General features: G+C 45.8%; 1 protein-coding gene and 1 long non-coding RNA gene across 2 annotated transcripts in view; both read left to right on the top strand.

The window, feature by feature from the left end:
* Window positions 1–27,242, top strand: part of EXT1 (exostosin glycosyltransferase 1) — a 271,922-nt gene that overhangs the window by 205,160 nt on the left and 39,520 nt on the right. Inside the window, exons 2-3 of the mRNA XM_082235632.1 lie at window positions 17,571–17,664; window positions 21,002–21,109. Coding sequence (XP_082091758.1) covers window positions 17,571–17,664; window positions 21,002–21,109 — 202 coding nt within the window. The remainder of the gene's footprint in view (window positions 1–17,570; window positions 17,665–21,001; window positions 21,110–27,242) is intronic.
* On the top strand, window positions 17,676–18,400 carry LOC309539700. Its single transcript, XR_014222965.1, has 2 exons — window positions 17,676–17,993; window positions 18,218–18,400. It is a non-coding gene; the product is annotated as an uncharacterized lncRNA (long non-coding RNA).

Below are 27,242 nucleotides of genomic sequence, written 5' to 3'. Positions count from 1 at the left end.
AAAAGAGATAAATAAACCATAACAACTCTGTATGTTTGGATTAAAGAAAAGGCAACCCAAAGAGATGGTTTGTTGGGTGGAATGGTAACGTGGAAGTGCACCACCTATTGGCCAAATTGTACAACTGCAGGGAAAGGAAGGGCAGGGTCTCTTTTTAAGGGATTCCTGTAGGCTGCCTACCTGGACAGCTGACCAACGAGGGCCTCACCTTGATAGAATGCTTACAAACCACCGGAAAGTTCTCCCGAGACAGGCTGCCTTCCCTGCTTCAAAATTACCGGCGTCTTAAAACAGAGCATCCCTTTGTGCCGGCGAAGTTGTGTAATAAATAATTCTAGGCCAACAGAATTTGTTAGTTTCTCCTAAAGAAACATAATTATTTTTAAATGACAAACTGGACCCTTTGTTGATAAATGTTTCATATCCTGGCTGCTATGCCTGAATAACTTGTGTAAATAATGTATTAGCTCACAAATGGACTTAGCACATTCTAGCGGCGCGGGAAGAATGCTAAAAGGAAAGTGGTTTGATCCTGCGGGGTGCTGGCTCCTTCGCTGCTGGAGGAAGTCGGCGGGCGGGAAGACTGGGGCTGCGTTTCAGCACCTCACAGCCTGATGCAACGGAGCAAACCAAATATTCTGGATGCAGGTGTGGTCAAGCATCAATTAATGCAAATATTTTGTGTACGAGCAAAAAAAAGCTTGTTCAGTGGCCCTCCAAGATCTGTGGACTTGTTTTCCCAACTCACCACCCCTCAAAAAAACAAAATTTTAAAAAATCCAAATTTGTTTTGTAGTATAATTAGCACACAAAAGGATCTCTGATGGTTGGGAAATGTCCCACCATGCCACCTCATATGAACTTGGTTTTCCTTTCCCACATGTACCAGGACATCTGAGAAAACTGCCTTAACCACAGACCAGATTTTTTTTTTTGTGGTATGGCATGAACCCAAGACTCAGGATCCATCTCATTTTCTGCATTTGTGTTTGAGGATGGGTGGGATGTTTTTCTCTTGGCTGATGATTGTTGGAGGAAGGGTCCTCTTCTGCCTTTTCCCATTGCATGTGGCCTTGAGTTGTTTGCTACGTGGAAGCACCTCTTTGTGTGCGCCTCCTCTCTGCTTGGGACACAAATGTCACATATGGATCACATGGGTGGCTGGGTGTGTGGGTGGCCTGCCCCAGCAGGGGGTTGCACTGCTATGGTCCTTTGATCCTTCCTGTGATCCCAAGAATATCTTCACTGGTGTTGCCAAATCTAGAGACTGCATTGCATTTGGACATCTGGTTTTAAAAGAAGTGTAGTATCATCTACGGTAGCCTTCTGGTACCCTGTAGATGTTGTTGGGCTACAATGGACCATTGATCATTCCAACACTGATGGAAAATGGGAGACCAGAAACATCTGGAAGGCTGACCTCTGCTGAGGAAGGAATGAAGCTGATCAGCCGCTTCCAGACATTTCTGAGGCTCGTTTTTATTTCGTTCTTCGTTTCGGTTGACAGCAGAAACTGGCAAAATGGAATATGATTCCATCTAAGAATGACATCTTCCTTGTCCCAACTTACTTCTGGGCTTCTAACAGCTCAGGCTAACCATGCTTCTGAGTTGGGCTTCTTTGAGCCAGACGTTTCACCTCTAGACGGGAAGATGGTAGTAAGCATCTTTAATCCCAAGGATAGTTACATCAAGCATGCAGTATTGTTCTTTCAGACGTGCGTAGTTATATGAAAGTCCTGCCGTAAAACCCATCAACATCTCCAAAAGTGAAGCAAAGTATTAGCAAGTGAGAAATCACTCCTTTTAATATTAGTCGAAGAGTAATGAGTTTTAGATCCCATGACCCCTCCTGTGGGAAATAAAACTTGATGCGTTTGTCAGGTCCGTGATGTGTCTGCATGAAGACATGCAACATAGATTTATCCGAAATAGGGCTTGTCTATTCACTGAAGATGCTCCTGTCCGCTGAAATCATTAAGGCATATTTCACTAAGTAGAGCCGAGCTTGACTTTAATGGCTTCTATATCGGAGTATTTTTATGTATAGCATAGCACTGCACGGCGAGCAGCTGAACAGCCATTAGAGGCTGTAAATGTGATTTAAAATACCTTAGTGCCCATCTGCACAATGACATTATAGCCCTGGTGTAGTAGGAGCTGGGTCCCTTGTCCCTTTCAACTAGGCTGTCACGGGATGGAAAGATCCAGTACTTACCCCATCAGTGGTCTCAGAACTGGAAGAAACTCTGACGATGCACATCAGATATCACTGTGTGCACAGGTTGTCCAGCCTACAGATTGCACCCTTTTTTTTTTAAGTGACTTCCACAATCCACAGTTGTGGGAACTTGATAGTGTTGACAAAGGGTTGACTCATAATGCCATAGGCTTCTCCTCCCATGAATTATTTCCAATGTTTAGTGGAAGAGCCACACCAAAATGACACCCATGTCCCTTAGGGTGACTCAAAAGCCGTCCATAAGTCGCAGAATTTACCTTAGTCCCAACTGTGACCTATTTCCCCAGGGTGACTTCTTCCGATTCCTTCGTATGTGTTGATTGAGCCAACAGAGAAACCTTGGGCTGTATGGAACGGCATTGAGAAGGTCCATAGCTCAGTGACTGAGCACTTGCCTTGCATCCAGAAGTACTCAGATTCAATCCCAGCCAGGGCCGTCTTAAGCATATCCGGCACCGTGGTGCAAAGATCCCTCCGGTGCCCCACCCCCCGTTTCCCAGAGTTGTTGACCTTTTCCCAAGCCTCTGTGGGGATCGCTCTCCTCTCACGGAGGCTTAGGAGGCAAGCTGCACACCTGCCAGCCATATGGTTGACGGGGCGCAGCTGACGGGCATGTAGGGGGGAAAGGGGAGGCCGCCGGCAAAGCCACGCAGCTCCACCACTCGCTGGGGTGCCCCTGAGAGACCGGCGCCCTGGCACAACGCGCCAGTAAACCCAATGGGAAAGACGGCTCTGATCCCAGCCATCGCCAGGTTGGGTTCAGGGATGCTCCAATCTGAAAGCCCAGACTGCTGCTCTCAGTCAGTTAGCTGGACTAACTGGACCAATGGGTCTGACTCTTTATAATGTAACTTCCCATGTTCCATCCATGCTAGCATGACCCCGTGCACTTTCCCCTATAATATCAGGCTTATATCATGATCACCTCCTGAAAAATCACAACTAGTTCACGATGAAAGTGATGCAGCAATTGCAGAATATATCCAGAATCACATGCCCGTTCTGCCTCCATTTCTTTTCTGGGCAACAAGGCATAGCTAAACCTTCAGCTGTATCATAATCTGGCTTCTTCGTATTCTGGTGCACTAGATTTTAAGACATGTTCTAGGAGCCTGGCTCTCCATCATGGGCAGGGATTGGTCTTTTCCCCCTCTGCACTTTCAAAATCTATTGTTGAAACTTATTTTGCAGAGCTCCTTTGGCGAATCCAGCTTGGCTTTCCTGTGTTCCAAAAGGGCCACGGCGACCAGTGTTTCCATAATTTCTGCCGCTTTGCTAACACCTCAGCCTATTTTGCTTGGCTGCATCAAGGGTGCAATGTCTGGCTGAGCCAATGTTAATGAACCAGACTGAATGAAATACTCTTGATGGCTGCCTCTTGGCGCTTGGCACAAAACTCCTTTTTATGTTGGTTTCAAGGTCGTCAGATATCATTATAGCCAAGTATTAAAAATTTCAAAGAAAGGAGGCAGTGTGTTTGATTTATAGAATAATTATCTTGCTTTAGCTCTAACTTGGCTTTGGCAATGGTTCTGCAAGCACTCGAAAATTAAATCCATTTTTTATGGCACTACAAGGTATTATCTCACAGCAAATGATAATTAAACACCTGCGAAATCAATTAGCCCTTTAAGCAGGAAGGGGGGGGAGAGAGAGAGTTTTCCAATTATGTTTTTGCACCTTCCAAACTTCCCCCGTCCTGAATTCGGAAAACCAGTGCTTGAGTGGAAAGAAGTTTAAAATCCCTACCAATTGTATAGGGTGTGTGTGTTTTGTGAAAGGCTATCCCTAAATGGCACTGATCCTCAATCCAGACGCGGCCAATTTAATGGCAGTGGCGCCTGTCCAAGTGCGCTGCATTAGAGCTCACTCCTAGACGACCGTCTCTCCTGACACGCAGTTGAGCTGTTGGGTTTCCTGCAAAAGCCGTTACTCACTTTTCTGTTTCGGGTGCCAAGTTTTACTTGACAGCTTATTTAAAAGCCAAGATACCTTAATGGAAAGCAGCCAGCAAGGCGTTCGGTGGAACAGAACCGGGGATTTTCTTTGGGCTCTCTCCCTTTGTTTCCCCGCCTCGCTCTTTCTCTCTTCGGTAGTTCTGAACTATCTGCATTAAGAATTCATGTGCTGCAAACTTCCCGATTGGTTAATAGCTGAAACTTAATACGCTGGAAAAAATAAGGAAGAACTCTTGCCGTTTTGCCCTGAAGTATCATGTGTATTTAATTACTTTAGCTGTTGCGACACTTTAACTGATCCAGATGCTGCAGTTGGGATGATAGTATATGCTTTTTTTCTCTACGGAGTGTGCAGATTCAGGAAAGGAGAACTGGAAAAATTTGGGTGCTTGCCACAGCAGCTCCCTCCCCCCCGCCGTTTTTTGTTTTTGGCTCAGAAAACAGTGGGGAGGGGAGGTAAAACCTTTAGTAGGATGTTTCCTACTGCCACAGCAGGCAGCTGGCTGGCCATGTTAACCTGCTTCACTGCACCCGACAGCCGAATAAGTATGGTGCTTGTGAAATGCATTATGTCGGACTTGGACTCCTTGCTGGCCTTGGCTTCTCTTTTGAGATATATCTTGGAGAAAAATTAAGGGGTGGCTGTTAGAATTTCCAAGATAACGTCCGAGAGCCTGCTCTAACTTGGTGGCTTTCACACTAAAGCCTAGAACTACAAGAGCAGCAATTGTGGACAGTGAAATCTTGAACTACAATGAACTACAAATCTTATGGTGTCCAAAGGTCTGTTACATAGAAGACAGCAAATTCTGGTCCTCTGATGCGCAAGAGGAGAGGTCTAGATCAAATGGGATTAAGCTACAGGAGTGTAGATTTGGGTTGGCCAGAAATCTCTTGGTGGTAAGAGCAGTTCAGGAGTAGAACCACTTACCTAGAGACATGGTGGGCTCATCATCAGTGGAGATCTCAACCAGAGACTGGACAGCCATTTGTTGGGAATGCTCTAACTTTGGTTTCCTTCCAATGAGCAGGAAATAAGTTGGCCTAGACAACCTACAAGACCTCAAACTTTCTGATTGTTCTGCAGCTTGCAGCCCCAGGAGATTGTGAGGCCTGTTCTGGACCCCCGTCCATTCACATAGTGAGACACAATAGTCCACGTCAGCAATCCATGTGAACTGAATGTTCACATTTTGACCAGAAAATCTGTGCAGTGTTCACGAGCTCTTGGGCACCCAGTTTGGCGAGGAAGAGGTTTGCTGAAGGTAACCACCAAACTGGTCTTCAGTTTGTGGTAAATCATGATCTGAGTCTTAACCTAACCTATGTGACATTAGGTTGGTCCACATGTCACAGTAAACCATGGTTATTTGCTTACTGTGAGCAAGCAGGTCTTCCCGTTTTGCTCTTCCCCTAGCACAAATGGGGAAGCAACAAGCCACACTAAATCCTTGGAGGCACAGGAAAAACCTTGACTGCAAATTGCCAGACATAATTTTAATCCAATGGGATGAATAAGGTGGGTACCATCTGATCATTCACAGCAAGCTATTTAACAGGGGCCTGTTGTGATGTGCGGCTGAAGCCATTGCCATAACTATCTATTTCCTGTATAAGTTGAGCGTGCTTCTAAAAGAAAGAGGCAGGTGGATACCATTTTTCAAGAGGGTACCATTCTTTTTATTTATACAGTCTCCCCCACTATTAACTTTTAGGGGGGAATTTTAAACATCCCATTTTACCTAGGCATTTGATGGCTGAAAGTTCTGTCCCTGGCAACCTTGAAATTATTAGTTGAGAGTATGTAGTTGTATTCGGGAGTTACAAACTTTTACAGAAGGTTGTTCCAAATTGTTTGAGAAGGTTGTTTCTTACAGCTTCTTATTGTATTGCTAGTGATATGTACGTTGCCCTGAACTCCTTTGGAAGAGAACATGAAGTATCAATCTAATAAAGAAGAATAATAATAAATGTTATTTATTGCATTTATATCCCACCTTTTGCACATGATTCTCTCTTTCAGACTGAGGCTTAAAAGTAAAGACCACCAGATCTGCAAATTTTGAACTCCACTGACCTCTAGCTCCCAAGGTCATTCATGGATCTTTTGACTAGCCCGCAAGTTGTGGTGTAGAGATCTCAGGTTTGTCTTCTAAAACCTGAAATATCGAGACCATTAATACTGGCAGTCGCAGAACTAGCTAGACGGGTTCACCATCTAGAGTGAAACTCCATGATTTTAGACAGGATCAAGGCTAAAATTAGCAGGGGACTGAGGAATCATGGCCATTATGAATTAAAATGGTTCCCTGGGTAGTTTATAATCTCTTCAGTGTAGCGACGAGGGAGAAGCCTTAAACACTGGGGAGGAATGTAAGTTATGGCTGATTAATTGATGCAGAACCCATGCTGTTTGCTTCTACGGTTTGGGATAATGACTATTCGGGAATTCAGAGCCGCTGCCTAATCCAAGCATTGATTGACAGGGCTGATACTTTCCTCTCCCCCCCGCCCCCAGCAGCGTGTTAGATCGAGAAGTTGAAATTACAGGAATGTTGTGCATTCTGATAATTGCCAGCGCAGCACTTTGGTGTTTACACCTGCGTGATGGATGAGGTCGTGTATGTTTTCTCAGCTATGGGTGGTGGGAAGGAGGGATATTTCAATTAAAGTGTGAATAAATTAGAATTGATTACAAATAGGGCCATTTGTTTATACTGCCTAAAAAGGTATTAGCTGAAAGCATGCACCACTTAATCATTATGGAAAGCAGGCTGAAAGCTAATAAAATGTGTGACGGATATTTGTGGAATGACGGCAGGGCGGGGAAGGAGGGCTCTTTGCTCAGACCCCAACAGCAAGAATAAAATGGCTAATAAAAGTACTTGAAGCACTTAGGAATATATGCTCCTGCAGGGTAATGCAGTGGCGTAGCGTGGGTTGTCAGCACCCGGGGCAAGGCAAGTAATTTGCGCCCCCTAACCCGTGGATTTGCGCCCCCTAACCCCCAGATGTTGCGCCCGGTGCGGCCGGCCCCCCCTGCACCCCCCACGCTACGCCACTGGGGTAATGTCCACCCAAGACTGCCATTGCAGCTTGACCTGAGGGAGAATGAGACCTTATTCCCCAGTTTTATGGCTTATTCATCGATCTACAGCCCCACATTTGGGAACGAGCTTAGCATAGGAAGTCCCTTTCTGAAAGGAACTAGTTCAAGTTCAGCGTGTCTGAAAAGGAACCAATTCCAGTTCGTGTTTGACCCTTTACAAAACGAAAGAGTTCAGTTCACAGTTCACTTTGAGTTCACCCAAATGTTCCTTGGCGCGCACACAAAAATTCAGCGTTCAGAATGTTGCAGGCTGCTGTGCTGAAGGATAAAATATACTTAAGAAGGCTTTTAAAAACCCATCAAAGCACACACACAGTGGAATGTGAATCGGTTAATTAATTTCCCCCTGCAGGTATGCTCTTTAAGCTTGAAAGCCCCAAGAGTCTAAAGAATAAATACACACACACACACACACACACACACACACACACACACACTTAAAGATTAACTAGAAATCATTCAAATTTCCACCCCAAAACTAACTTAGGTCAAGTTCATTTCACCCAGCAAGTATGGGAACTACTTTCAGGTGTAGTTCAGAGATTTTTGAATTAATTTGGTGAACTTTGTTAAACTGAACCACTTCATTCCCAAGCAGTGAGACAGAGCTTTCCACACAGCTGGAAGGATGTACGAAACAAAGGTCTGCTTCCATAGCCTGCCATATGTATGTCCTTAGAATTAGATCGAAAAGGCTCTTTTTTCCAGGAAATGGATCTCTTCACACACTAGGAACAACAACATAGCTACCCAAATAATCTTAAGCCAACCAAACAGGTGAGCCACTTGCCCTCATCTTTCAGATCCTTCTCTCAGTGACATTTTGTTTACCCCTTATTTATTTACCTACTTAATTAATTGGCCTGCCCCATAGCGGAAGAACTCTAGGAAGCCAGGGTGGTGTAGTGGTTAGAGTGTCAGACTAGGACCTGGGAGATCAGGGTTCAAATCCCCACTCAGGAAGTTCAGTGGGTGACCTTGGGTCAGTCACATCCTCTTAAACTACCTCACCGTGTCCTTGTAGGGAATAACCGAGGAGGGGGTGAGCCATGGACTCCCGGGAGAAAAAGGTGGGATATAAATGCAATAAATAAGCTCTTCTGCTTACTTGGGGAGGGGGGAGTAGAGATGTCAGTCATCAACCTTGCATCCAGAGATGTCCACATGGTCATCATTGGACCTGCACCAGTCGCAAAATGCACCTGGCGCCTGGCTAATTTCTAACACTGCTTCCACCTCCCATCAGCCCCAGACAGCATTGCCAGTGATCAAGGATGATGGGACCTATAGTCCAACTGTTTGGGGAGAACACCATGTTAGGTTACCCCTGACATAAATCAGCATACAAGGTGCTACTCTGCCCTTGAGTCCCCACTGCATAAGACGTGGGGACCTGAGATTCTCACACTTCACACTTTTGCCTAGATCCAGCTAGGAGAGAGCACTTTTTCCAGCATAAAAATTACTGGTAATTGGGATATTTCATAAATTGCACGCCAGTGTTTAGATTTTCAGCTAGGTGTAATAAGAGCCGAGGTGGGCGGGAGCATTTGAATCTTTCATGCAGCAGACAAAACATCTCTGTCCAAATGGAACCTCTTAGATGCTTGTTATCCCACAATCTGCTACCACCAGGCTGCCTGTTGATGCATTTTTGCTCTGTTAAGAGGCTGTGATTCAGGTTCCTACAAAGGGACCTTGGTGAAAGGTTGCCGTTTGCATAACCACTTCACACATTCAAGAAGCTTTTCACAGATGGAAGGGGGGGTGTGTGTGTCAGACTGATAGCTCATCCTTCGTGCTGCGTCAAGCTCTTAAAATTAAATTTCTGCTCTCGTATTATTATTATTATTATTATTATTATTATTATTATTATTATTCTCCATTGCTCTGTAAAGTCCCATGTTTAGCAGTAAGTGTTCTTGGGTCCTTTTGCCCTGGTCTGTTGGGGCAGAGGGTGGATAGCTGGTGCTCAAGTGCACATGCTAAAAGGCAGAGTGGACACCTTTACAATTTATTTCTTCCTCATATGACCTTGTCAGGGCTGTACTATGTGCGGTGGACTGAATTAGGAGCCAGGAACCAGGAGCTGTAAAGTCAAGATCAAAGAGCAGTCAGAATCAGAAAGCTAGACCTGTAGAACAAAAGCCAAAGCTTGGGCCTAGTCATGGGAACACAGGGAGTTGGTGTAGTGGTTAAGAGCGGTAGTCTTGTAATCTGGGGAACCGGGTTCGCGTCTCCGCTCCTCCGCATGCAGCTGCTGGGTGACCTTGGGCTAGTCACACTTCTCTGAAGTCTCTCAGCCCCACTCACCTCATAGAGTGTTTGTTGTGGGGGAGGAAGGGAAAGGAGAATGTTAGCCGCTTTGAGACTCCTTAAAGGGAGTGAAAGGTGGGATATCAAATCCAAACTCTTCTTCTACTGACCGACACCATTGGTCCATCTATAGCTCAGTATTGTCTACATTTATTGGCAGTAGCTCTCCAGGGTGTCTCTCAACCCTCCCTGGAAATATCAGGGATCTGGGACCTACTGCAGGTAGAGTGGATGCCCTACCAGTGAGCTGCCTCCCTTCCCCAGGGCTGGTCCACTCATGAGGCGGCAGAATCCCCAGGGATCAGCAGATCCCAATGTAGATCTTTATTCCCTCCCATGTTCCTGATGTAGATCTTTACTCACCCTCTTCTTCCCTGGCAGGAACAGGTGTCCTGTCCCGTGGTTCTCCCCAGGTGCCAAAATGTCTTGACGAAACCTCAGGTTGGCCTCAATGCTGCGAAAGGGACCCATTTATACTTCTTACTTGATTGGTTCACCAGATGACTCCTGACGGAGACAAGCCACTACTTGCAGTTCAGTGGTTCACCACAGGGGGCAGCACTTGGCGGCAGAAGCGTTACCCTTTGGGTTGGTTTGCACGACTCGGTAGGGTAGATATCTATGGCATTTGTTTTCGGTTCCCTCGTGCTGCCTCTAATCTACCTGGGCATTGGGCTCAGCGGGCCCTTCGCCTTTCTTGGAGTCCCAACCTCAACATTCCCTTGAAACGGCCCTGCACACAAACACCCACCCACCCCCAGTCCTTCTCCCCATGTAAAATGAATTTATTCTGGTGGGAAATGCACCTTGCAAACTGATTTTGTTTTGTGCTGAGCCTGTACTCCCATACTTTAAAGCTGTCTCCCGTCGCAATCCTAAAGCAAACTCACTAGGGAGTCGCCTCAATGAGCTCCGTGGGTCTCACTGAGTGGGTCAACGCAGCAGGGACTGCACTGCGTGCTTCTTTAATGTTTCTGGCGAGAAGTTCAAAAAACACTTGGATATTTGCCTGATTAAAGCAGACTCGGATTTTTATTCCCCCCGTTTTATTTTATTTTGCCATAAGGCTTGCTCAATTAGTTTCTTAAGTCCATTGCTGTATAATTTGATTAAAATGTCTCTGGGTAGTCCCCACCCTTACTTTACCTTCATATCGTGATTGTATTCCAAAAGTGGCCTCAAATTTTCCTTGATCGCCTTCCAAGTCTAATATAATGAACTAATCCATTTCTCTTAAAAGGTTACCAACTGTCTATCTCCTGTCCCTTCAGGGACAGCTCCTAAGTAGGATATTGTTAAAGATATTCAGCTCTTAATAAGATGTGAACGCACGCATGGTGCCAACTCTTTCTCTTTTTTTCCTCTTTTGGAATTCCCAAATTACTCACAATTCATAATTAACCTATAGAAACCGCTGCCAAAATGCTGTGTGAGGTCTGCAAGCACGAGCGGATCTAGATAGAGATGAGACAGTAGGTATACAGGTGGACCAAACCAGGCCCGTTTTCCCACTTGAAGGAGGTAAAGGAGAGGTGGCCAACTGCCCATCCATTAGCTATGCTCTTCTGCTTTCTTGGGGAGCGTCTGCAGCCCAGTGGCAAAGCACATGTTTGGTGTTCAAGAAGTTCCCAGGTTCAGTCTCAGACTTCTCCAGTTAGGACAGGGGACGATTCCTATACAGTGGTACCTCGGGTTACAGACGCTTCAGGTTACAGACTCCGCTAACCCAGAATTAGTACCTTGGGTTAAGAACTTTGCTTCAGGTGAGAACAGAAATCGTGCTCCAGCGGCGTGGCGGCAGCAGGAGGCCCCATTAGCTAAAGTGGTACCTCAGGTTAAGAACAGTTTCAGGTTAAGAACGGACCTCCAGAACGAATTAAATTCTTAACCTGAGGTACCACTGTAAACATGAATTTTTCCTTGGTACAGTCAAGGAGCTGTCGGGCAAGCACAGGCCATCCACAGGGCAGGAAATAAATTGAGACTCGTAATGCGATTAGATGTTATTCACAGAAAGTAAGGACACAACAGTGTTCCTCTGATCTAGCTGGAGACGAAACTGATCCCTGCTTTCCCCCTCCAGCCTCTACCTCTGGATCCCTCCCAAGCAGACACAGACTGCGATGAGGGGGTGGGCTCCCCCTCTGGGCCTGCCTTGCACCAACGCAGCCAAAGAAAGGCAAAGACAACGTCTCCTTTTCTCCAGAGCCCAACAAAGCATGTCACATAGGACAAGAGGAGTGCGACCTGAGAAGAGAGGAAGTTGTGTTCCCATCTCTAGTATGCCCTATACAAAGGGGGTGCCAGTTACAAGTCAGACTGAACCCTGGGACGTTTTGCGTGCAAGGCGAAATCTCTACCAATGAGCTATGAAGCCACCCCCAGATTGGACCAATAGCAAGTGTAGATATTCCCATCATGCTCTACTTTGAGCATCTCACACGGCTATCCATGTTTGAAGGGTAGAGATAGGTGGTTAGACTTTCAGTGACACAGCATTAAAAACCTCAGGTTCTGCATCTCAGTAGCAGACGAGTTTATAGAGGAGGAAAGATGTTCCAGCAGAGAAAATTTGCCACATTCACATTTCTCAGTCTGCTTTTTTTTTAAGAGTTTGAATTACTTTCTTTCTTATGTCGTCTCTAAAACTGACATTTTGCAGAGCTTGTAGCTATCCAGAACATTAACTGGATTTTCACATTTTTAGCACATTAATGATGGGAAATATAGGACTGGCATATATTAGCCCTAAAGGGGGAAGCTATTCTAGTAGATGTTAAACTTTCCCATTGTGCGACAAACACTGAGAGGGAGAAAAAGGGCTGGTGTTTAGAAATGGGGAGATAGCAACTTCAGTTTTTTAACTGTCTCTTCTTAATGTGGCTTTCCTCCCATGAATGGTGCCAAGCAAGCTGTTGAATTGTAAGGTCAATCTGCTGTCCATGCGGAGAAAAAAGAAATCGGTGTTGTTAATTATCCTGCTGATATAAGCAGGGTGGGATGTATGCTGTGATTCCTCAGGAACGCAGAATATGGTACGAAATCTGGGTCCGGTTTCCTGAATAGCTCTGCTTTCTTTCTTCTCTTTTCCGTTTTTATGGCAAGTTTCTAGTCCCTATGGATGTGGAGATATGCTTGAGGAACTTCTGAAACCAGATGGGTGGCTGCCTAACCAACTAACTACAGTGGTGCCCCGCAAGACGAATGCCTCGCAAGACGGAAAACTCGCTAGACGAAAGAGTTTTCCGTTTTGGAGGTGCTTCGCAAAATGAATTTCCTATGGGCTTGCTTCGCAAGACGACAATGTCTTGCAAGTTCCTGCTGGGTTTTTTTTCTCTCCCCCCCCCTTTCTAAGCCGCTAAGCCGCTTATCAGCTGATCCGATCAGCAGATAAGCCGCTAAAAGCTGCTAATAGCGCTAATCCGCTAATCCGTCAATGGGCTTGCTTCGCAAGACGAAAAAACCGCTAGACGAAGAGAATCACAGAACGGATTCTTTTCGTCTTGCGAGGCACCACTGTAACTAAGATCTCCAGTGGTTGGAGGCTGAGCATCTGGGGTCTCTTGTGGCTCATTCCATGACTAAGCAAACAATTGCTGAAAATGCATAAAGGTTGCCAGGGTGTTTGCAAAATAAAAAGCAATTTGTCATTCTCCCAGTTTGCATAACCTGTGCAGATTGTGGGATTTGGCTTTTCCGTTGTGCTGATTTTGGAATGCCTAGGTAGGTAGATTTAATTTTATTCCAGTGCAGAGGACGTGCTGCCCTGTTTTATAAGCCTGGTGACACAGAATGGCGCCGTGCCTGCAAACGAGAGCTCACAGGCGCTTCTGTTCGTCCCTTCCCAGTGTTTTACTGGCAGCTTTTTTTACTAGCCCTTGCTCCTGTGCTTCCAAGTGCAGCCAGATGTGTAGGCATGAGATGATGGTGATGATACTCACCACATCTGGAAAAGCCTCGCCTGCTGGTTTCTGCAAATTTCAGTGCTGTTAAAAGGAACAGATGCAGCAGCTGGGGTAGCTCAGTCAGCAGAGCATAAGACATTTAATCTCAGGGTCGTATGTTTGAGCCCCACCTTGGGCAAAAAAAATCCGGGGGAGGGGGTGGAATATGACCTCTGTTGTCCCTTCCAACTCTACAATGCTATGATTCTAAGATATAGACATTTTGGGGGTCAGTTGGCACTTGTTCATAGTAGACTTCCTAGAATTCTCTCCATACACACTGTATATGGATTTGGTTGGCTGGTTGGAATTGGATCAGCGTAACTGTGCATCATTGCAGCTATAGTTTGTCACAATGTTTTGTTTAAATTTAAGGGAGAAAGATAGAGAGGGACACAGGTGGTGCTGTGAGTTAAACCACAGAGCCTAGGACTTGCCGATCAGAAGGTCGGCGGTTTGAATCCCCGCGATGGGGTGAGCTCCCGTTGCTCGGTCCCTGCTCCTGCCAAACTAGCAGTTCGAAAGCATGTCAAAGTGCAAGTAGATAAATAGGTACCTCTCCGGTGGGAAGGTAAACGGCGTTTCCGTGCGCTGCTCTGTTTTGCCAGATGCGGCTTAGTCATGCTGGCCACATGACCCAGAAGCTGTACGCCAGCTCCTTCAGCCAATAAAGTGAGATGAGCACCGCAACCCCAGAATCGGTCACGACTGGACCTAATGGTCAGGGGTTCCTTTACCTTTACCTTAAGGGAGAAGGTTCAAGAAAAAGTTGATTTTTTAAAAGGTGATATAAAAAGGGAGACGGGATGAGATTAGGTGCACACATACCAGGTTTTTACTCTTTTTTAATACAGCCTATCAGTTGCATCTTCTGTAGTTTGGAATAAGACGACAGAAGGGGTCGTCGTCTCCCAAGTTGGGTCATGGTGGAGAGAATCTTAATCCATTCCAAATGGCTTTTCCCCATACAACCACGCTTATTCCCATGCAAGTTATACACACTACTTTCAGCAAATGGGACTCTCCTAATGATGGGGCCTGTAACTGAAAATTAGTCTACTGCAGTATTCACAGCCTCTTGAGACTAAATATAAAAACAGAAATGCATATGTCCATGTACAGTATAGATGTATCACACACACACACTCTCTCTCTCTCTCTCTCACACACACACACACAGAGAGAGAGAGAGAGAGAGAGAATACCTTTAAAACATTCAGTGTCTGCAGGCTATGATTAAATGAGATTATTAACATTGTGAAGTTTTTGTGCAGGATTTTACTGTCAAAGTAAAAAATTTACTATTTTACTATACTATTTGCAGAGTACAGGAATCTCTGTAGAAAAGGAAGGTGCATGTGTGTGTGTTGAAGGGATGTGAGGTGGGGCAGGGGGGGGGGCCAAGGAGAGATTCAATCTTGATCCTTTTTTGTCTCTGGAACCAGCAGGCTGGCAAGTTGAGAGCCATTTGCAGGTTTGCCAAAAGCACAATTAGCTAATAACTGGCTTGAAACTGTTAGGGATTTGATGTGTGTTTTTGGTAAATGGTTCTGAAATGATTGATGGAATTGGAAAGAAAGCAGTAGGGTCTAGCTAAACGCTTTAATTTTGAGAAACGGGGGTCACCGGTCCTCTGTGTTTAATTGCCAAAATTTCTTCTCCAAACCAGTCTTGCATCACAACACACACACACACACACACACACTGCTCTTACTCACTCCCTAGCCCAGCTAATTTGTCCTCTGCTGGCCCACAGTTACACAATCTGACTCTTTCTAGCCATTTTTCATCCTTTACTGGGTTGATTAAGGTGAGATTGTCTTGGTGCCTGGTTGCTCTTGGTTGACTGTATTGGTTGTCAAGCCTCTTTCTCCAGTGACAATAAATTGATGCCTTCCTGGGGCAACTTTTGCATCAATATTTCCAGAATGGAAAGCATGAGTGACTTAATGGGGTGCATTAAATCAATTCATTAATCACATATTCCAAACGTAGATTTATTTAAAAATGATAACAATCCGACATTAATCGGAGCCAGTCTTCCTCACCGCAAGATCATTCTAGCGACAAAAATTGCAATAGCATCTGTTGAGCTCAGAAATGCATCCCAAGACCGTTTTCCAAACAACAAATGGTTTTTGTTCTGCTGCTTAGTCAAAAGAGATGCTGTATGTTTTTGTGTGTGTGTGATATGAAGACATAATATTAATCCCAGCTTCTCCCAAGGGTAGTTTACAACACGAAACCGAAAATCCCAAGACGAGAAAAATAGACATTGTTTGCAGTGTTTGTCGTGTTTACAAAGAACAGCAAAGCAGGACAAATTCCAAGCCCAGGTTCCCTTTTAGTGAGATGGGTTGTCTATTTCTGACACATGTCACTTTTCCATGTTTTTGGCCCATCCTGTTTCCACAATAATCTGTGATGATTTTAAGTGAATTCCAAAGAATTCCATTCAAATTGATGTACTAACCCAGGAGGTAAACATGAGGGCCATTTACTTAAAAATGCGGACCAAACCAAATTCTTCTCCATCTCTGTTTGCTCTCATGCTTTCTCTCAGGTTTTTTCTCCCTGCATTTAGTCTCTCTGCCTCCTTGAACCTCTGTTAAAAGTCGTCCCTATTCTCTGCTTCTCTTACCAGTGATGGCATTGCACTGCAAACCCCACACCCTTCAACATTCCTCAGGTGAAAATAGGGATGTTTCCCACTCCCCCACCACAACCGACCCTCCTTGACCCCCCATTTTTTGTCTGCCCGTCCTCCATTGCTTTTAAACAGAAATAATCTGTAGGACGGCCAGGGCCGGATTTAGGTTTGATGAGGCCCTAAGCTACTGAAGGTAATGGGGCCCTTTCTATGTCCAGCTGTCCTTTGTCAACAACAAATTGTCTGTGCTGTTTTTTGTGTTGAATATATGCTATATAGTAATTTATGGACCTAATAGGTATCTGAAGCCATTTGCACATGCAGAATGTAGGCACCCTATATATTGTTGTCGTTTAGTCGTGTCCGACTCTTCGTGACCCCATGGACCAGAGCACGCCAGGCACTTCTGTCTTCCACTGCCTCCCGCAGTTAGGTCAAACTCATGCTGGTAGCTTTCGAGAACACTATCCAACCATCTCATCCTCTGTTGTCCCCTTCTCCTTGTGCCCTCAATCTTTCCCAACATCAGGGTCTTTTCCAGGGAGTCTTCTCTTCTCATGAGGTGGCCAAAGTATTGGAGCCTCAGCTTCAGGATCTGTCCTTCCAGTGAGCACTCAGGGCTGATTTCCTTCAGAATGGATAGGTTTGATCTTCTTGCAGTCCATGGGACTCTCAAGAGTCTCCTCCAACACCATAATTCAAAAGCATCAATTCTTTGGCGATCAGCCTTCTTTACAGTCCAGCTCTCACTTCCATACATCACTACTGGGAAAATCATAGCTTTAACTATACGGACCTTTGTTGGCAAGGTGATGTCTCTGCTTTTTAAGGTGCTGTCTAGGTTTGTCATTGCCTATATATAGAAATGAGCAAACCAGTGATATTTTAGGGAGAAGGCTAGCAGGCGAGGCCCATTACTTACATCATAGGAGCCTACACAACACAAAACACTGTTTCTGTATGTAGGTTTTATTTTATTTGTTTTTTATCTTATATTTTGGAAATGTACACCAGGTGTTTTTCTTTTCTTTAAGTTTTTTTGGGGGCCCCAAGAGAGTGGGGCCCCTAAGCTATAGCTTGTTTAGCTTATATGTAAATCCAGCACTGAGGATGGGGAGTCAATTCAGCTCACTGAGTTGCTTTCATTTTGCCATCTACATTTGTTTTCCTTTCTCTCTTTTGCTTTTGTTCCTGTTGTTTCTCCCCTAATGCGATGCCAGCTTTGCAGATGTGAGCTGGTCCGGCGATGAGTCTAACCAGATGTGCAGCACCAGATGTTTACATTTGCATGCACAGTTACTCCCGGGCTCATTGTTAATTTATTATTTCCCCCCCCCCCTGTCTCCTGTTAGGTATGATTATCGTGAAATGCTGCACAATGCCACTTTCTGTCTCGTCCCTCGTGGCCGGAGGCTGGGATCCTTCAGGTTCCTGGAGGCCCTGCAGGTAAGATCAACCGTTTGACTGGAGACTTAGAGCCGTTTAGCACTCCTGTCAGCTGGAATTCTGTGCTGCGTGATAGCAAGGCAAAAGGAAGGCGGATTGGAGATTTCATTTCCCTAATAGTCCATAATCCGGCGTTCCTACTTCAGGAGCAGTTGGCAGCTATTTTGCCTGCACCAAATCTGGGTTGACTTAGCCTATGGTTACCAGATTTTTTTCAATGAATCTGGGGACACTTTTTTATTTTAAAGCTGAGTAGCAACAGGGAGTCAGTAGTGGGGATGGCGAGGCAAAAAACCCTGGGCCCAAGCACACATGCATATTGTACAGTGGTACCTCGCAAGACGAATGCCTCGCAAGACGAAAGAGTTTTCCGTTTTTTGAGTCGTTCCGCAAGACGAATTTCCCTATGGGCTTGCTTCGCAAGACGTCTTGCGAGTTCTTGCGAGTTTGTTTCCTTTTTCTTAAAGCCACTAAGCCGTTAATAGCCGCTAAGCCGTTAATAGCCGCTAACGGAACGGATTAATTTCGTCTTGCGAGGCACCACTGTATAAAGGTGCAAAGTCCCTCTTTCGCACCCTGTGAAACATAAATGCGCAGTTTTTTAAAAAACTGGGCAATGGCGTGCCACCGGCTCATGACTCCCAAGCCTTCCCTGATCTCCTGCCCCCTTCCCCCCTTTGTTTTGACAGCTCGGGGGGAGGCTTGGGAGTAGCGGGCGAGCAGCCATTGCCCAGTTTTTTTAAAAAAAAACCTGCACATTTATGTTTTGCAGGGTGCAAAAGAAGGGCTTTGCACCTTGCCTGGCAGAGAAACTGCACGCCTTGTGCCCCTCCTGGGCAACAGCCACCCGCCCACGACTCCTGAGCCTCCCTCGATCTTTCAAAACAAAGGGGGAAGGGGGCAAGAGATCTGTACCACCAGACGTCCCCGGTTCACGTTTGGCAGTGGCGGCAGCAGCGAGTAGCGAGCAACTCCTGAAGCCAGCCGGAGCTAACTGCGCTACCAGGCTGCCGCTGCCACGTTTCCCGGGGACGGAGTTGCCAATCTGGGGACATTCCAGGGATGGAATTTGTCTGGAGACAGATTTGTAAATCCGGGGGACTGTCCCCGGGAACCAGGGACGTCTGGTAACCCTAACTTAGCCTAAGAGGGTTTGTTGAACTTGGGGAGTTGGGTAGTGGGGGAGAGAATCTATATTCCTGGAGAAACACTAACTTCATCCAACCAGGAAGTTAGGAGGAAATAAATAATACAGCTCATTGTTTTAATTCAGCCGAGACAAAATTGCCTATAAATTCTACCCGGGTTTTCACATTGCATACTAAGTAAGTTTTAAGTGACGGCATCAATTAGGTTGGATTTTGAACAGGCAGGCGACAGGGAAGCGATCTGCAGGGGAGAGCACGCCCAGGGTTAAAATGGCATGAAAATAACTGTTAAAAAATAAAGGGCATCTCTGCAGCAAAAGGCTGGGGTCGGGAGGGTTCTGCTTTGCCGCGGTGACGTCTGTCCTTGACCCCGCATTGATCCACTAGGATTTCAAAACAGCAGGCACTGGAAACGGTAGGGTCAGTTGTGAATGGCACAGTTGTGAATGGAAAGGAAATGAGCCTGTTACCATGGCACACAAGTGGAGGAGCAGGAGGCCATGCCGTAAAAGGAAAGATGCCGCATTTACAAATTTGGATCCCACAAAACAAAACGCCTGAACCATCAAAGGCCAAGATAGAGAGTATGACCAAAGCTGTAAAATGAAGTTGCTGGAAGCAGCCCTGTGGAGAAGGGCTTCAGGAAAGGTCTGTTCCCAGCTGGAAAACCCACTCTGTGGGTGCTGGAGCTACCGAGAGATATAAATAGAATACAATGGAATCCATATATTAAAATCTAAAATTCTAATCACTCATATAACCAAGCTAGGAATTAATAGCCAGCTTGGGTGAACAGGTGAGTTTTAAGGAGGCACCAAAAGCTCACCAGAGTTTAGGCCCACTTTCTTTAGAGGATATGGAATTCCATAGGCCGGGTGCCACCACAGAGAAGGCCCTCTCCACTGGGTTGTCATGGAATGTGCTTCAACTGGGGTCGGTAAAATCAGGAGAGCCTTTTCTGAGGACCTCGACATGCAGGAAGGTCTTTTGTGGGTGCAGGCCTTCCTCCAGATATCCAGACCTGAAGTCTTTAGGGCATTGTATACAGTGGTGCCCCGCAAGACGAATGCCTCGCAAGACGGAGAACTCGCTAGACGAAAGAGTTTTCCATTTTGGAGGTGCTTTGCAAAACGAATTTCCTATGGGCTTGCTTCGCAAGACGACAATGTCTTGTGAGTTCCTGCTGTTTTTTCCCCCCTTTCCCCCCTTTTTCTAAGCTGCTAAGCCGCTTATCAGCTGATCCGATCAGCAGATAAGCCGCTAATAGCGCTAATCCGCTAATCCTTCAATGGGCTTGCTTCGCAAGACGAAAAAACCGCTAGACGAAGAGAATCACAGAACGGATTCTTTTCGTCTTGCGAGGCACCACTGTATTAACAAAAGCACCTTCATCCCTCGTAACCTCTCTCAGTGGGTGGGTGCGTGCATACACACACAAAGAACCTACCTGCATGATGCTGACATAACCCCCTACGCTAACACTGTGTGACAGAATGAAAGAACAACACCCCCATCTCTCTCTCTCCCCCCTCTCTTTCCCCCCAGCTGCAAGATGTCTATGACAAAAGGGTCTCTCACTATGTGTAAATGAACCGTGAAAAAGACTCTGTGAATTGAAAGTGGAGGTGCCATGTACTTTTCCATGTTTTGAAAATCTTTAATATAAAAATCCTATTATAATTTTTTAAAATTAGCACCTTCGTTTTGGCTCAGGAGCAAATCAGTAGCCATGGCAAGCCCTCCAGAACCGGCGCAATATGATTGCGATAGGGTGGCCCATGCAGCGATGTAGCTGCCGTGTTCTGCATTTGCTGGACCTTCTGACCCAATAGCAAGCCCACACAGGAGTGTACCAATGGGCCTGTACAAAACTGTGTGTACCCATGCAAGTAGCCAGCCATTAGAGGGAATAAACAAGGGCCACTCCGTTGATAGGCTTCCCACTCTCTCTCTCTCTGTGTGGTCTGAGTATATGAGCCTTCCAATAGTGGACCTGCCAGACCCAAGGTTCAGTGATCCTCAAAATGTGGCATCGCAATGGTCCCACAATACTTTCCAACACAATTCTCTATTAAAGTCCCATTTCTGCAGAATAGGCTGCAATTTCATTGCCACGGGGCCTTGGAAGGGGCAGCGTGCCTTTGCTGCAATTGTTTCCATTTTCCTGATTTTAATGATTGCCTACGCAGGCTGCCTGTGTTCCTGTGATGCTCAGCAATGGATGGGAGCTGCCATTCTCCGAAGTGATTGATTGGAATCAAGCTGCCGTCATAGGGGATGAGAGATTGTTATTACAGGTAAGGCGGGGGGGGGAGGGGAGGGAGAAACCGCGGCCTTCGTCAGAGTGGTTGACAGTGGCAGCCATTTCCCACACTTCCAGGAAAGATGTATCCGAAAGGTCACGGCTATAAAAGAGATTTTTATCAGGAGGGATTTGTCTGTGTCATTGTGAATATTAACTCATTTAATAAGGCATCATTCACTTTCTGACATGAAGGTCACTCAGGCCTCCAAATGTCTTGGTTAAAAATGTACGAGCAGCTCATTCCTTTTTTTAGAGAAATGCACACGAGCTTCTGAGTTGCAAAGTGCTTGGAAGGGAAAAGTTTCTTTCAACTTCCAAGATAGATATTCATGGTTCTGAACGGTCTCAATGGCTGGTATCTGACTTACCCTCACAAGAGACCAGTTGAAGTTGACAGATTTAAATAGGTGTTTTGAGGTGTAGACGTGTACTTTTCATTCAAAGTACGCATTTATATGTGTGTTTTGATGGTTTAAACATTCGAAGGGTAGATTCTGGTGGGTAGCTAAGTTCCAATCCACATATTAGTCCAAGAGCTGCAGATCAGTATGGAAATTTTCAAAGTTCATATTCCTCAAAACAAGACACCGGACCCTTCCTAGTCTCCTATTCCCCTTTCTCTAGGGGGACAGGAAGTTGGATGCAATAATATTCCACACTGCAAGACATTATTTGGGGGCAGCTCAGAATGGTTTCACAATGGGATATGATGTAGAAACATGCGGAAAGGATAGACATGTCCCTTGGATCTTCTTCGCCTCTTCCATGGGCCAGTTATTGCAAACCAGGAGTTTCTTGGGACGAGAAAGTGAGACCAGCCAAGCTACACAGTCATGCCAGGCCCACACAAAGATACCACTTTGTATATAAAAAAATTATTTGCTTTTTCTGTTACATATTTCACATTTATACAATAACCATCCAAACACTCCCAATAGTCTCGATTTCACTCCCCCTCCTTCCATGGTGTCTTCAGTTACCCATCTGCTCTGCATATGCTAACTATTCCATACCTTCCCTTCTCATCTTCTTTTCACCTCACTTTACCTTATACCACTGAATCTACTCTAATCCTGCTAACGTATTTACCTGCCGACACTGACTTCTAATATACCGTAATCTACAAATATTTTCCAATCTTCCATGTATGTTCTATCATCTGGATCAGACCTGCTAACGCTGCATATTCCAACATCTTAAGATACCATTCCTCCTTCTCCAGTAATTTGAAATACACCATTCAGTACTGCATGAGGACATAAGGTGAGCCCTGGGGCTCAAGGCTGTTTTGTTTCCACATACTTGTGGACGTACTGAAAGCAGTGGACCTGCTCCCATTTTGTTGTTGCTGTTGTTCAGTCGTTTAGTCACGTCTGTCTCTTTGTGACCCCATGGACCAAAGCATGCCAGGCATTCCTGCCTTCTACTGCCTCCCGCAGTTTCGTCAAACTCATGCTGGTAGCTTTGAGAACACTGCCCAACCATCTCGTCCTCTGTCGTCCCCTTCTCCTTGTGCCCTGCATCTTTCCCAACATCAGGGTCTTTTCCAGGGAGTCTTCTCTTCTCATGAGGTGGCCAAAGTCTTGGAGCCTCAGCTTCAGGATCTGTCCTTCCAGTGAGCACTCAGGGCTGATTTCCTTCAGAATGGATAGGTTTGATCTTCTTGCAGTCCATGGGACTCTCAAGAGTCTCCTCCAGCACCATAATTCAAAAGCATCAATTCTCCGGCGATCAGCCTTCTTTATGGTCCAGCTCTCACTTCCATACATCACTACTGGGAAAACCATAGCTTTAATTATATTAACTAGTATTCAGGGGCATATTGCCTCCAGCTCTTGAAGCAGTGCTTGGCCATCCTACCGATCGCCATTAATAGCACGAGGCTCCATGAATTTATCTAACCTCCCATGAAAGCCATCTAAGTTGGTGACCACTGCTGTTTTGCAAGTAGCAGGTTCTGCTGTTGAATTATGCCCTGTGTGGAGCAACCCTTTGTTTGGTCTGTCCCGAATCTCCTACCATTCATCTTAATTGGACGACCCCCCCCCCTTCTCCACCAGTAGCTTCCAGAAAAAAGGGAGACAGGATTGAATTACAGCAGAACTCAGAACAGCTTAGTTATGAGGTGTTAGGAGAAGGAGGGGGAGAAGAGCCAGCTTGGAAAACATAGAAGAGCCAAACTCCCCGAGATCTCATCGCCCAATTAGAGTTCAAGAGCAATGGGCTCAAGGACATTTGATTACTGCCCCCACCCCCGTAGAGCCAAGGGCTGTTGCTGGGGAGAGAATGGCAGGAGCTCAGAGTGACCAATGCCACTATGGAGTAAAGGGTAGGCTTCTTTGCCTTGCACCACGATGACTGAATAAAACCATAAATACTTTCTTGTTTCTTCCTTGCTCCTTGATGCTAAAGGTGGAGGGGAGAGAATCTCCCAGGCCTGACAGCAGGAGAGGAAGGGAAAATTCACCCTATTCATTCACCCTATTCAACGTCAGGGAAATAGAGGCAAATCCCTGCATCTTGATGCTTCCGGATGCCAGGAACTGAAACTATGCAAAGCATAGAATCAAAGACTTGTAAAGCTAGGATCATCAAGTCCAGCCCTCTGCAATGCACGAATACAGTGGTACCTCAGGTTACATACGCTTCAGGTTACAGACTCCGCTAACCCAGAAATAGTGCTTCAGGTTAAGAACTTTGCTTCAGGATGAGAACAGAAATCGTGCTCCGGCGGTGCGTCAGCAGCGGGAGGCCCCATTAGCTAAAGTGGTGCTTCAGGTTAAGAACGGACCTCCGGAACGAATTAAGTACTTAACCTGAGGTACCACTGTATACAGCTATCCCATATGGGGATCAAACCTGCGACCTTAGTGTTACCAGCACCACGCTTGAACCAGCTGAGCTATCCAGCGGTCCAGCGCAGCTGTTTGCTTGATTATGGCCCCTGCCATGCAACCGAAATATCTAAATCATGCACATTTTTGAAAATCTGCATGACCCAGCTGCAGGATATGGGCTTGCTGGTTGCAGAAGGCAAAGGGAAGGAAGGATTCCAGGTCTCCCTCTCTTCTCCCCCCCCCCTCCACTTGCCTCCCCACATGGGGACATTAATGTTCCAAATCTTTGTCCTGTTCTTGTAATGCAGAATTGATTCTCTTCACAGCTGCTTCCTTACCAAGGCAAGCTAGTACGCCATTATTAACAGTGGTTTTTAAAGACCTGGCGCTGAGCCAGAATGTCTGCTCTGGGAAATGTTTTTGTTGTGTTACAGTTTCCCATTTCTCATTTTTAGACTAGCTCGGATGTTTTTATTTACATATTCTCTTCATCCTTGCACCAGCTCCCACTCCAGGGAAGCCTGAACCAGTTAGAAGCTCTCTGTCTCTCTCTCTTCCCCCCTACCCTACCCTCCTTTTTTAATGCAAAAGTCATTCCCCCTCCCCACCTTCTCTTCCCCATTATTACACAAATGACCCGCTATTAAAACGTCATCCCTTTCTAATAATTCTAGTGTATTTGTGGCAGATCAGCACAGATCCATCATTTCCCACACCCAACTTCTAGGCCAAGAAGATTAATAGCAAATAGCCAAGCATGGTTAAAAATGGGAGCTCTGGTTTCGGCTCCCATCTGTTAGAAGCGAATCAACTCACACAAAAATATATAGTTTAGAAAATAAGCTTTTCCCCTGCTTTGCAAATATGAATGGCTCGCTCTGTCTAATGGATTTGATGCTTCTTCGTTGCACACACAGGTATATATCAAAAGATTCGGCTGAAAGCGCTTGGGCAAAAATAACTTAATGTGATCAATGCAAATTTATACTACAAAAATAGCTGCCTAACAAGTAAAAATGCATACGCTTAAACATTGCAAAAAACCTGTCTCCAAATGCACGTGGCCATTAAACATTCTACCTGTACATATTGACCAGATATTTTTGCCCTATAACGTTTTAGCCATGAGCAAGGCTGCAAGAACAATTCAAAATATTGGTTTAGTGGGGGGGGGGAATAAGTGAAAGTAGGCTGCAATTATAAATGTGCTTACTCATGAGTAACCCTCACTGGATACATGGGACTCGCTTCTAATTGCACAGTTAGGTTTGGGTATTAGGTTATCTGTTGCAATCTGCCTTAGGAAGAGGTTATTTGGAAAGGCAACTGAGCAGTTTTTAAATAATACTCTAGCATCATAGGAAAAATGCACCTTCTGCATAATAACCTCCTGGCCATTTTTGTTTTGGTTTTTGGCATAATTTTGGCCACAACTTTATTGAATTACAGTAAGTGAGTGGTTGCTTAGGCATTGGTTAGCAACTATCGGTGCCCACTTGGAGGTAGGAACAGAACTGACAACCACACCCATGCGGAAGTCAGTAGGGGTAAAAAATTTTGGGGAGAGAAAAAGCTGGGCACCAGGCTCTCCCCTCTCCCCAAGGGCTCCCTGGGGTTCTTGCATGGCCCTAGCCCTTTGCCAGGGATACGGACAAAAGCATGGCGAGCCCTTGGATTCCTTTAATGGAATACCCTTGCAGCAGCAGCATTGGAGAGGCAGGCACAGCCAACCATATCCCCTCCACCAACCCAAAAATTAACCAATGCCTAACTGCAACCTTACAAGTTGTGACGATTTGCTACGAAGGACGCGGGTGGCGCTGTGGGCTAAAGCCTCAGCGCCTAGGGCTTGCCGATCGAAAGGTCGGCGGTTCGAATCCCCGCGGCGGGGTGCGCTCCCGCTGCTCGGTCCCAGCGCCTGCCCACCTAGCAGTTCGAAAGCACCCCCGGGGGCAAGTAGATAAATAGGTACCGCTTACCAGCGGGAAGGTAAACGGCGTTCCGTGTGCGGCTCTGGCTCACCAGATGCAGCTTTGTCACGCTGGCCACGTGACCCGGAAGTGTCTGCGGACAGCGCTGGCCCCCGGCCAATAGATGTGAGATGGGCGCACAAACCCCAGAGTCTGTCAAGACTGGCCCGTTCGGGCAGGGGTACCTTTACCTTTACCTTTAGGCAAAACCCAAATGGCACCAGCCAATCAGCCAAATGGTAAAATTCCTACTGGGCCCCTGCTCCAAAGCAAACAACCCCATGACAGGCATAGCAAGGTCAGCGCAAACAAACCCTAAATAAAGGGAGGGAGGGTGGGTAATCCGATGTGCACAGCGAAAAGAAGCTCAATTCTGCGCACAGGGAACATATATAGCACCCCCATCAATCAAATAAAATTGCAACAATCAATTTCCCCCCAGCAACATTGGAGGTGCCCAATCAAATCTGTGGCCATCCAAACTAACCTGCCCGGCAACAGGGGATGTCATGGTTGCTCCCACCGCAACACGTGCTCTCCATGAAGGAGAACCCGCTTTGTAGTTCAACAACCTATCCCATTGTCTTGGGACCTTTTGTTTCACACCTGAGATTCATTATGGGCTTAATGTTTTGCTGAAGCAATCTCAGGAAAGTTGGGCATTTCAAACTGAGCTGCTTTTAGTTGAACTTGATGCCAAGTCTATATGAAATCTGTGCTTGACATAAGGAGATCCTTGCCACCAATCTGTTCCCCCTGCCCCTCGCAAGAGGCTATGCAGAGAACAGATGTATTCTAATTAAGAATATTTTATTGGGAAATGGATTTCCCCCAACCCCCTCCGATAAGTGAGAAGGGTGTGCGTGAGTGAGAAAGCATTCGCTGTGTGTAATCTAATATCTAAGAGGAAAATGCAGAGCAGCACAAATCAAAAGCAAACATAGGTGCTTGCCTTGTGCATAATTAGTCCGGAAAGAATATATGAAAAAAATATATGAATATTTGAAAGGCTTAGAGGGAACGGAGCCCTCTAATGAGAAAACACTATGCTCCAAACAAAAGGAAGGATTTATTTCTGCACACACCCCCTTCAGATAAGCTTACCTAAATAAACAGCAGGAAGTAAAGAACAGAAAAGTACCTGGGTGCATTTATTTTGCTGTGTCCGCACATGTTCCTTGAATGAGTCTGCAAGGTGCCTGAAGGCCATGACTTGGGCAAACCTCAATCTTGCATGGTCTATTTCTTTCTTTTCCCCCTTGTTTGTTTGTGGAATGCGAATCCCAGCGGTCCAGCAATGAGTGTAGGAATTAGAAAG

The sequence above is a fragment of the Podarcis vaucheri genome (genome assembly GCF_965113315.1).
Source record: "Podarcis vaucheri genome assembly, chromosome: 8".
NCBI lineage: Eukaryota > Metazoa > Chordata > Lepidosauria > Squamata > Lacertidae > Podarcis > Podarcis vaucheri.
Note: the sequence above shows the minus strand (reverse complement) of the source record. Positions and strands in the feature narration are given on the sequence as shown.